The 12,031-nt window shown below is 48.7% G+C and overlaps 1 protein-coding gene across 1 annotated transcript in view; it reads right to left on the bottom strand.

Moving 5' to 3' along the window:
* LOC102004870 (BMP-binding endothelial regulator protein) overlaps positions 1-12,031 on the bottom strand; it is a gene marked incomplete at its 5' end in the record, with an annotated part of 243,075 nt that overhangs the window by 205,667 nt on the left and 25,377 nt on the right. The window contains 1 exon segment of the mRNA XM_005414284.2: positions 7,360-7,459. Within this exon segment, the coding sequence (XP_005414341.1) occupies positions 7,360-7,459 (100 nt within the window).

Below are 12,031 nucleotides of genomic sequence, written 5' to 3'. Positions count from 1 at the left end.
GAGCAGAGGAGGAAGGGCGGGGCTCGTGTGAGCACTGCTGGGACTCAGTGTTTGCAGCGATCTGTGAACCACCGCCAGCTCTGAGCGCACCGTTCTCTGTGGATGCTTCTACGTGCAGCGCGCCGGGCTGCTCTGGGGTGGCCGGCAGAACTCCGAGGCAGCCCCGAGATTCCCACCCCGTGTGTATCCTCACGTGACCCCTCCCTCCTGAGTCCCAGGAGACTGTGAATGTGATGGGTTCAAGCTGTGATCCGGGTATCTTACCTGGCAAAAACTGAGACTGCAGGTGGCACTGAGGCCTCAGCAATGTGACTGTCAGGAATTAAAAGATGTTCTTCCTGAGCAGCTAGCAGGTGAGCCCACAAAACAGGTGTGAGAGGCGCTGTCCTGCTAGTATTGAAGAAAGAAGCTATTCCCCTGCTGCGAGAAACTGCTGAGAACCACTGAGCTTCCAGAGAGGATGCTGAGCCCCAGCCCTGGCTGATACCTGATGGCAGCTGCGAGGCAGGCTTAGCTCGTCCAGAATCTTAACCCATGCAAGTGTGAGATACTAAGCAAGCACTGTGCTGGGGCTCTAGGTCTGTCCTCACTCTGTGTGAGTCAGTAGATAGTTACTCCTCTGGGCAGCAGCAGAGGGCAGCTGGGGAAGCAGGCTGCCCACAGGAAAGAACAGTTGCCTTCTGATGGGGCCAGTGGGCACCTCGCATAGGAGGTAACAGGAGCCACCACCCCTCTGCCACGGCAAAGGTCAGACTCAACTCAGTCTCCCTTAGAAAAGTAGAAGGACATGCCTGCAGCCAGCAGCAAGCCCTGGAAACCGAATCTTGCATTTGAAGGCAGCAGCAAACTCCCCACTTAAACTGCCTTCCCCCCAGATCTTACAGAATGTGAAAAACAAAACCCCTGAGAAAATGGGTTGAGACAGTTCTGATGGGAAAGCTGACCTCATTTTCAAGTCACCTTGCGAGTGTTCACAACAAAGGCAGGTTTTTATGATTTCAATGTGAAACAAAGTCCTTTTAAATAAGTAAGGTCATTTTTATTTAAGTGCCACAATGGTCTGGTTTTTATTATGGGCAACAATCTACAAAGTATAACATTTTACACATCTTCCTTCAGTTAGGGAAAAATAAACCTCTGTTGTGTTTTGTTTTGTTTCTTGCTTTTAAAAACATGTGGACTATCCTACTCACGCTCTGGAGCTGGGTAGATAAATGAGATGGATTCAGGTTAACACCCATGTGCAGTATATCCAGCTAGAACCTGGGGTCTCCACCCAGAAGCAGATCAGAAATCTCCCTGAGCTCTGAGTCTAGTGACCATGCAGCCCTCAACAGGGACAAGTGAGGTTTCCCAAGGTGTCTAAGTGCCAGATTAGAATGCCGGCACAAAGATACCAGGAGGAAGCTTAAAAATACTAAGTTAGGAGCTCCCAAAATGTCCATTAGTAAGGAACAACCATGTTACTGTGTCACCTCCACACTGCTTCTCCCCACCTACTTCTCTGAGGCTGTCAGTACTTGACAGGAGACCAGCAAGGCCACGGGCCACCTGGAGCAGGCCTCGCTTTCTCTCTCAGATACTGGGTCTTTTCCTCCCTTCTTATCCCACAGCAGTGGGACTGGGGAGAGAAGATGTCGGCATCTGAATCTAGGCTGCCCTGTGCCTCTCTGCAATCCTCAGATCTCCCTAAATGCCTCCATTTCCCTGTCAGCTAACTTAGAACACCACCAGGTCCTGAGGGTGCACAGCGGCATCTGTGGAAACCTAACACCCAGTTATCTCCCTTCCAGAATAGTCGGACAGACCACTGGCCTGAGGGCAAGCCCTTCTTTATCTGAGAGATAAGATCTGGGGCAGACTCAATGTGGGCTGATCAGACATAAAAGCTACCAGGAAGCTCAGTGATGTCTAAGGGAAGGAAAACCAGCAAGGAAAGACCTACTTTTTTGTTTAGGCAACAGATGAGGCAAGACCATGACACCAAAAGAAGTTGGTTAAAAGCAACCAACCAGCTTACACAAGGCTAAATCAGCCTTCTCACCTTAAAGGTTTAAGCAATAGGGCAGTTTACTTTGTCAACACAGAGTGATTATTCCTGTATAAGGTGTTTTAATGCCTGTTCCTATGTACAGTGAGTGGTTGGATCCCCTGCCTCAAATAGCCAAGAGCAGTATTCCAAGGGGCTGATGTCCTCCAGGTCATTCTCAAAGCAGCACTGAGAAAAGCCCCCTTCCTCATGACCTAGAACTGCACAAACGCACAAATGCCAACCTAGAATCAGTCCCACTCCCATCGTGCCATCACTCCATCAGTTTTCACTTTGGGCAGTAACTGTTCTGCAGAAACCCAGGTCCCTTCAACTTGCCCGTGCACATGGCTGTCTAGTTCTCTCCAGAACCCAGAACGGCTGGTCAGGGTCTGAAAATCAACGTGAATACTGACTCTCTTTCTTTTCCTTTCATAAGATATCCAGTATATTTCCTCCATCAAATGTAAATGTTAAAACCTCAAGAAATGCAGCCCAGGGGATCACACCCATAGAACAATAAGCCCAGAACAGAGGGATCAAAGACAAGAAAAGGTTAGGGAAAATAAACCTCATTTGACAAATGAAAAAGTGTTTCTGTCTTTCATCGAAGTGTTGTGGACAATTAATATTTATGCTCTGTAGGAAGAAACAGGGTAAAATTTGACTTCTAGAGTTTGAAATACACCTTCCACATTTATGACCCACTAGTAACAAAATATATACTCAGATAACAAACACACTATTATTCATGAAAGAATCCCAAATTAAAGGGTGATTTTTCAGTCCAAGTAAATTCAGAAAAGCTGCCAAAGCAGTCATTTGCCTCTCAATGATCTCATTTGTTTTCACCGAACAATACTCTGGTTTTTCTTTTTTTAAATTAGATTAATCTCTTGCCAGCTATTAAGCTATTTGGATAAAAATATAATCATTATTAGTATAAAAATAATCTCAAAGGTACACTGAAGTACTTGCTGGAGAGGAATTAATTATCCTTTATTTACTCCTTTGTCTTATGGCATATTCTAGCTCCATAAAAGTTAAGAACAATTTGGTTAGCACATCTTTTTGCTGGTACCTGGCCTATGGATCAGTAAATACTGTTGAAACTAATGAAGAAATGGAGCGTATGAGAACTCTGAGTAAAGCAAACATGAACACACCCACAACCTTCCTAAGAGCACTTCTGGAAATAAGATTTGTCATATTTCTGTCCTCAGGCTGATCTATTCTCTCACCTCCTCTTCAATATCAATGTCTTTTTCAGGGAAAATTTAGTAGCAGTTGGGATAGAATTGTGTTACTTTATTATCATTCCCCTTACCTGTCTCCAAGCAAGCAACAGATGCTTATCACAAATAGTTTGAATTCAGCAGCTCTGAAGGAAGCTTAGGAAGTTGCACTCTGATAAGTTCCCAAGGTGCTTAGGGTGGCCGGTGACATCTCAGAACCTGTGGGTACCATGTCTTCCCTGGAACCTCCCCACACCAGCCCTCTGCAGATGGGACAGCTCCTACTCACTCACAGAGATGAGTTACAGTTTCCAAAAGCCACCCCAGGGCCATGCTCCATCCCCGGGCAGCATCTATCCTCTTCTACTTTCTCCCTGGATGATGTCCCCCAGATGGTATCTGTATCCTAAGAGAGCAAGCTCTTCAAGGACAAGGATACCTGGACAGCTGGTGCTCAACTTTGGGAAAATGACACACTGGCAACTCAACGATTTAACTTCTCTAGGCCTGCAGGGTCCTCATATGTAAAACAAGAAAGAAATTACCTCTACTGTGAGCAGTAAGGGATAAACCAACTAAGCTATTATCCAGCAGTGGGAAAAAACAAGTACCTTTCACACTTCAATGAAATAGCAGATGGATCTGGGTGTGATGGTGCACACTAACTGTAATCCCAGCTACTCAGGAGATGAAGCAGGAAGATCATAAGTTAAGACTCAGGTTGGAAAACTTAGCAATTTAGGAAGTCCCCATCTCAAAACTTTAAAAAAGGAGTGGGGGAGCTGGAGGTGTAGCTGAGCAGTAGAGTAGTTGCCGAGCATATCTGAAGACTTGGTTCAATGGCCAGAAACACACACACACATGGCCACACTACATGGAAAGTCAGATGAGCCTGGCCTTCATGGGCCTGGGAGGTCCTGGGAGATCCAGGCAGGTGACACTTCTTCTCACACCAGCAGGTGACCCAACATCTGTAAAATCATATTTCCTGTGGGAACAGTGTCATCACTGAGGAGCTGTACACCTGACCAGCACCCTAGCCTTCAGGGAAGAAGGACTGAAAGGCCCATCCAAAGGCAGGGTCACAGGGACTGACACACAGCACATAGCAACCAACCTCTGTGGTTACTCTAAAGAACGAAGTCAGCTATGCGCCTTACTTACACAAGTGGCCTAAACAGAGGCAGCATACAGAATAAAGCAGAAACATGGTCGCAGAATCCTACAGGGAACTTTAGATGGCTCCAGTGTAAGAGATGATCACGGAGAATGGGGTGGTAGTGCGTCTTCCCTCTCAGTGCTTTCCTGCCTGGCCGTGTGGAAACAGGAAGGAGGATTCATCTCTGAGGCCTCTGAAGGCATCAGATGCAGGGTGCACTGGTGACGAGGCTGACGGTAACTGTATTTCTCATAAAAATCACTCTGAGAAAAACAGCGAGCAAAGCATCCCCCTTTCCTCTCCCAGCTTCTATTCTAAGCACAGCTAAGCCTCTGAATCTTTGCAGTACTGGGCCCAGCCCTGTGCAGACAGAATCAATCAAGTTCTAACTTGCTGACAGCCAACGGTGCTTTCTACAGTTCATCAGAAAGCATAAAAGCACTGACCACTGTCAGCAAGGCCCTTGTGGGAGTTTGACAGCGTTCCTCACCCAGGAGAAGGAGGAAACCATCCTCATAATGGTGGGGACAGAAGCAGACAGCACAGGTCTGAGTGTGACTCACAGTCTACAGTGAGGTCATGGCCTGCTGGACGGGGAACTTGGGCTGCACGGTGGCGGGGTTTTTAGGGCTAACCCAGCCCCTGTGTGTAGGCTTTGCCAGGGGTCTCACCACCTGCCCTCCTCAGCTTTCTCATCTTCAGGAAGAAAGTCTGAAAGCTCTCAAGGGAAGACAGGGAAGTAGCCTTGTTTTGTGGGAGCCCATTCGCTAATGTCTCCCACGCTTTCACCAGTGGTGCGCATCCCTCCCACCACAGTGTGACTCCCAGGTCTCTGTCCTTGAGAGACACAGACGTGGGCACAGCAGGAGAAGCAGGCTGGCTCCCTGGGACTCGGTAAAAAATTAAGATCTAAACATCCACCAGCAGAGAGCTGTTGAATGAATTATTGTACATTGGTGCTACAGGATTCATGCAGCAACTGAGAAAGCATGAACTTTCCTGGGAAAAATCCCTATATTACATTTGTTAATTTTTCTTAAAGCAAACTGCAAAGGAGTATGTACTGTTCCATTCCATTTGTACAAATAAAAAGCCTACAAAACTACATATACATGTAGTAAATTGCATAAGATCTGGGAAAGGTACAATAAACTACTAATAGTTTCCTCCCTGTTTAAATTATTTAGAATGATAATGTGTTAACATAGTTGTTATGGTTTGTGTCTGTGTGTCCCCCCAAAGCCTCATGCGGTCATGGGGCAGGCTTTTAGAGTTTGATTGATTATGGGTGTGAGAGCTACACCTGCCTTGGGGTAGATAGTTTGCATATGTAAGGGAGACGAAGAGGCTGTTTGTTGCCATTCCTCCTTTGTGTGTGCTTGTTGCTTTGGCTGTGTTCTGCCGCTATGAGCTGTAGCTCTCTGCCATGTGCCACTCTGCCTGTAACCTGCCAAATATGGACTGAAACCTCCACAAACTGTAAGTGAAATAAACTTTTCCTTCCTTAATTTTGGGTGTCAGGTATTTTGTCCCAGCAACGAGAGGAAAGTAACCAAGACACATAGTAGTCATCTAATTAAGTTAAAATTAAACATAATTATGTTAAGGAAAGAAACAAGGGAGAAAAATCAGAAAAGACAAAGCAAAGAAAGTCCCAACAAATGATGGGAGGCGCAGCCAGCGCTCGGGATCAAGACCTTCAGCCCCACTTAGCTTCAGGATTGAGAAAGACTTGATAAGCCTCCTGCAGCAGGTCAACATCAAGGATAGATTTTCTTAGTCATAACGGGCTGCTTGGCTTTATTTCCTATGTAATTAACTAATGATGTGAACTTTTCAAATAGGAAGAAAGCAAAGGGTTGGTTGGAGGAAACCCACAGCCTCCCAGTAACAAAGAGTGAACAGGGTCCTCACCCCAAAGACACTGACTGAGACAGATTCCTCTACCAGCCTCTCAAGGATGAGGTTCTCATCCCTCAACAAGGAAGCCAACCTCCCCCTTCCTCTCCTTCCTTCATCTTGCAACAGGGCACCTCCAGCCTCTGGCTACACGAGAGACTCAGAGAAGGCTTAAAAATGTGAAGTCAGGGAACCAGGCCATTGAAGTCTGTCCCTATCTCTGGCACTTACAAGCTCTATGCCCCTGGGCAGGTCACTAAGCCTCTCACTACAGTGAGCAGAGCTTTTTACTGGTTCCTCCCACACTACAGTGTGAACATACAAAGCCTGGACCCCAGTAAGGACCCCTTGGTAACGCTGACCACAGCAGCTACCATTTTGATTAAAAGGATGATGGTATTGGTGATTATAGCTATCAAAGGGCACAGACCAGGAATCTGCATTTCACAGCTGATTCTATAGCCAGTTTTGAGAATATCTGCTTGCAAGGTGACTCTCGTGGGTAAAAGAAAGTCAGACAACAAGACATAACCCTCAAGGTTTGGGCAAAGCAACCAGGGTGGGTAAAGGCAGTTTCAGAGTTGCTCCAAAGACAAGCAGAGGAACACAGATTTAATTTGGAAAGGAAGGAAATATTTAATGGAAATGAAAATGGTAACATCTGGATTTAAAGATTCCCTTGGCAGAGGAGGGGAGGGTGAGTTTGGAGCCTGGGAAACCCAAGTGTTATAGTGTGTTGACAAAAAAACGCTCATGGGTACACTGGATATGTGTACAACTGTGCATAGGATCTGAGTTCAGATATGCTCTGGGACATTTAATGATTCACCCCCCAAAATAAACCAAATACAAAGGTGCTCACCCTACCCTTCTCCCTTCCCACCAGTGCCCCCAACACACACACCTGCGCCCATGAACATGCATACACACAGGCAGCCATGCACTTCCCAGCCAGAAGCAGAGTGAAAACAAAGGTGAGCACAGTGGGAGGCCAAGGCCAAGGCCAAAGCCAAGGACAAAGCCAGGACTGGACCCACCTTTGCAGCGCTCACAGCAGGCGCCCCTCTGCTTGATGGCCAGGGCACAGTCTCGCGGCAGCACCGGGCACTTCTCCCGCTGGCACGTCACTTCCTTGTTCTAGGCAAAGAAAAAGACAGGAATAATGGGAAATCAATATCAGAATCTCCAAAACCCTTACCCTTGAGGAGTCCTCTGCTTCCTATCTTGCTTTCATCTTGGCTGGAAAACGCGGTAATCGCAAACAGAATCTCACCCTCCCAGGACAGAAATATCTGCCCAGGAACACAGGACTCAGGAGAGCGGGAGACCTTTAGAAATGAAAGGAGATAAAATGTGCCTCTTTAAACATCAGCTGTGCCCAGATAACCCAACGTCCAGGGACACGCTTTCTCCAGCTCTGTTCTATGGTTTCTTTTCGGTGTGCACTCCAGAAAGATAATATTTGTGTAAACCTTATTTTGTCCATTGGGCTACCTGGCCAAGGCTGCATCGTGAGAACAAAAATATTTTCTCATGGCCAGCCAACAATCCTTAGCAGTGAGTGCATTAAAATGCAGCAACCTAAAGTTGAATATTGAATTGGCTCCATGAGAAGAAAAAATAATATTTCATGTGCCAAGCAGAGACACTGTCGCCAGTGTTTTACAGCCCTGGGACAGCTGCGTTGCATTAACACTTATGCTAATGAGAGTGCAGTGAGTATTTGAATCTTTGGTTTCATCCCTAAGGGTCAGCTGTTAAGTATCCCGGAGAAAGCAGATCCAAATGTGGAGTGTACACCTGTCTGTATGCAGAGCTGATGCGTATGATCCAAAGACTGTCACAGAATGTCTCCAAGGATGGTGCTAGCTCAGGACTAATTGTGTGCTAGGACCTGTGTGTTCTATTCTTACTCAGATCCCTTGAGGTAAATACTATCATTCTTTTTGTTTTTCTTTTTGAGACAGGGTCTTGCTACACAGTTCAGGATGGCCTTGAATCCTCCTTCCTGCCTCAGCCTCCCAAGTGCTCGGATTACAGGCACGTGCCAACACACCTGGCAGTTAAATACTATCGTTATCCCCATTTTACAAATAAGAAAACCACAGCTCAGAGCTGGTAGCTGACTCGACCAATCTCGCACAGCTGTGCAGTGGCAGAGGCAGGATTCAGACTAGAGTCTTGAATGCCCACAGCTGTACTCCAGCGGGGTCAGGCGGTGCTGCTGCCATTCTTGGATGTTGTGGGGGCTGTGAGAGAGGGCACCTGGCCAGCTCTGACACCTTGGGATGCCTAGGTCACTTGTGGCAAACCTATGGCATGTGTATTGTTTTTCTTTTAAGACTAAAGATGTTAATGTAGAGTTGTTCTTTCTAAATTAAAACCTCAGTACTCAGGTTTCATTGCAGTGTTGGCACTCTGCGATAAACAAGTGGGTTTGGGGTTGCAGTTCGGGCACTCATCTCTAAAAGGTTCCCCATCACTGCCCTAGACCCCTCTTTGATGTGGAAATCTTATCTTGGCCCTGACAGTGACCCTGAGAAGATCCTCAAGTCTTCTGCACACTTAAATGTTGTGAACAAGGAAGATCTCACCTCCAGAACCATGGAGATATGTGCTTGTGAGGGGTGAGTGTGTGCATGTGCGTGCAGTGAGGGCATGTGTGCGCATGTAAGTGAGGTGTGTGTGTGTGTGTGTGTGTGTGTGTGTGTCTTGGGGGCTGGAACCTAAGCCCAGCTCTATACAAAGCCAGCCCCAGGCTGTGGTATGATGACGCTCATCGCTCTCTGTGTTCCCCTCCAACACCCTCCCACAGCCTGATGCTGCTCTAACCCTGATGCCACTCCAGTCCATGATCGTGACCTCCAGGTCCCCAGGGCCCCTAGACCCCCAGCTCACAGGTCCCAGCCCCCACTGTGACTCTCAGGGCCATGGAGAGGGCTGGGCTTCCACTGCTGTCTCTGTCTCAGGCCTCACATTCCCTGACTGCAAGGCTTCGCAAGGCTACCCAAGAGCCACAGCATCACAGGTCCTGCCCAGCCACCCAGGGAGAGTATCAATGCTGCCGCCCGGACAGACCCACCCGCCTGGCCTCCAGCAGGACTGTTGGTTGCTGGCTTTGTTTCAGTCCCTGGTTGTGGGTCAGGATTAGGGGTGGGTGGGGTGGCCTGAGTAATCCCGTTTCTCTTTTCCCTTGTTTTTCTGGTGTCTCTTCCGTGGTTGCCGCCCTCATGGGTTGAACTCGTTTCCTGCGTGTTGGGAGCCCTCAGCCTCCTTGTGGCTTAGAACCCTGCCATCTGGCTTCACAGAGGCTGGGGCTGCTCCACCCCGGGAGCCTGGGTCTGGTTATGCTAAGGAGGCGTCACCAGTGTGTCTCAGGGCCAGGGATTTCCCCAGTGCGGCCAGGGCTGAGAGCCACTGTGGTAGAGGAAGTGTCCTGGTCCCCAGAAGCTGCAATGGGTGACAGAGCTGCCTGCGGTGCCTCTGTGAGCAGCAGACACACCCAGTTTCTGCCTCCATGGCTCCCTCCTCATTCTCCTCATCTCCAGCACGAAGGTGGTATCCAGGCTAACAGCCCATGCATTTATTCTTACAACTTTCCTTACAGTCAAACATAACAGTGAAGGTCACAATTCAAATTAAGGCAACGCATACCAAAAATTCAAAACGTCATCCCGTTACTCTCACCAACTCATCAAGCATAACCACTGGGAATGCAAACTGCTTATCATTATTAACCATGACTCACCTTTGCCACATATACCTTTGCTAGCCACCTCCTCATGCCCAACGCCCACTGCCCACCCCAGGATGATGGAGGAGTGAAATTCTGTGGCTTTATGCAGTCACCAACCTGCACAGGGCCACCCTCAGGGCATCCTCTCTCTCCAGTGCCGGGGACGGGGCCGGGCGGCGGAGCTCCCAGGCAGTCAGAGGGATGTGAGGATGCAACTGGGAACTGATAAACAGGAATGCACAGAGCCTGAAATACGGAACTGGTTGCTAAATCAGAAGTGTGGGAGTGAGTCAGAACCAAAAACAAGACCCCAAGATTCATAAAAATGGCTTGTGATCACAGGCCAGCACAAAAGCTGTTCCAACCAAACGGTCCATAGGTTCACATCTGAGATTTCCTTTGTGTGTATTATGCGTGTGCATGCTCAGGTGAGGGCGTGCGCGTGTGCACGCGCGCACACACACACACACACACACATCTTGGCTGTAGATTTAGTGGGGTCTTCCCCTTCTGCTTACAAATGGAATTTTCATATAGTTTATCAAGGGTCATGCTGGTGTGCAACTGCCATACCCGATCATTCCCCCGGTGTCTGACTGGGAGGTAACTGAAGGTCTGCTCCGAACCTCAGGACCTCAAAGAAAAATAAACAAACATAAAAGCTCTGGAGAATCTCTGTGAGCAGCTAATTTCCCTCATCGCCTTAACTGAGTGCAGCAGCTTTAGGGTAAACTCAAACACAGGTTGATCAAGACCACATGCCCCGCCCCTCCCCATTCTGCCAGGAGAGAGAAACACTCATCCTGAGTCAGGGGCTCTGGTGGGCAGTGCAACAAGCAGGCAGTGCCCTCGGGGGGCCCGTCACCCCAGCCACATGGCCCTCCGGCAGCATCTGCCATCGCTGTGGCTCCAAACCTGCCACAGGCAGCCTGCAGACACCTGCTGGGTTCTCGTAACAGGAAAGTGGCTTCCACCTGGGTATGGCAGCAGAAAGGTGCCCATCACACCACTGAAAGCCAGACCAGCACCCTCTACCAATGGCCCCCAATTCTCACTGGAGTTGGAAGCTCCCCAGTTCTAAGCAAACAGAAGCCATGGCAGAAAAGTCACACTCAAGGAAAAGAAGAGAACACTGAAAACCCAGCCCAGCCAGCCAGCCAGCAGGACAGCAGGCCTCCCCACACCCCTCAGCCTCGCCTCTGCCTGGTCTGCGCCTCTCCAGGGTTGGCCCGCAGGATCAGCCCGCTTGCAAAGGTGTCCATCTGCACTGTGCCTCCCTTTCAAGGGAGGGACCTGGGCCCTCCAACGCTTACCAAGTACATCAGGACGAGCAGCCTCAGGGACACCCTCAGTGGAGCACCAATGTGCAAGGGTAAAAAGGGCGCAAGGAGGAATAAAAAGAAAGAAATCGACATGCCTGGCAACAAGGTCCATCAGGATGGGAGCCCAACCACAGCCCCAGCCACAGTTCAAACAGGATTCTGCGCTGTCATGAGCTGTGCCCAAGAGCGTCACCAGGTGGCAGCACAGAGCACACCGGGCACAGAAATTATGGTTGGGTCTGGCACAGCCTGAGAGCATTTTCCAGCCTGTCCAGGGTGCTGGGACTGCTCTCAGATAAGGGCAGGGGAAAGGTAGCAAAGCACTGCTGCCCACTGTCCCTGTGTGCCTTCCTCCACCAGGGAAATAAAGAAAGTTTGAGAGGCTTTTGCTAACAGTCCCTGCCAGAGTCTTAAATTTTTCAAAGATTCTTCCAGAAGCGGGACTATTGTAGAGTATGGAAAGTATCGCCTGACCCATTCACGTGAGTAAATAATAATAAAGATCTGGAGACAAAAACACATCAGCTACCTGATGAGAGAGGGTGGGAGATGTCCTCAGATGGTGACGTGGAGTCACAAGTCACTTGAAATAAGAATAAAGGCGAAGATGCCCAGGGCCCCACCCTGACTCCGTATGGTCAGCTCTTCTAG

Source organism: Chinchilla lanigera, unplaced genomic scaffold (assembly GCF_000276665.1).
Source record: "Chinchilla lanigera isolate Chin_1 unplaced genomic scaffold, ChiLan1.0 scaffold00181, whole genome shotgun sequence".
In the NCBI taxonomy this organism is placed as follows: Eukaryota; Metazoa; Chordata; class Mammalia; order Rodentia; family Chinchillidae; genus Chinchilla; species Chinchilla lanigera.
The sequence above is the reverse complement of the archived record's forward strand: the minus strand, read 5'-3'. Positions and strand labels throughout refer to the sequence as shown.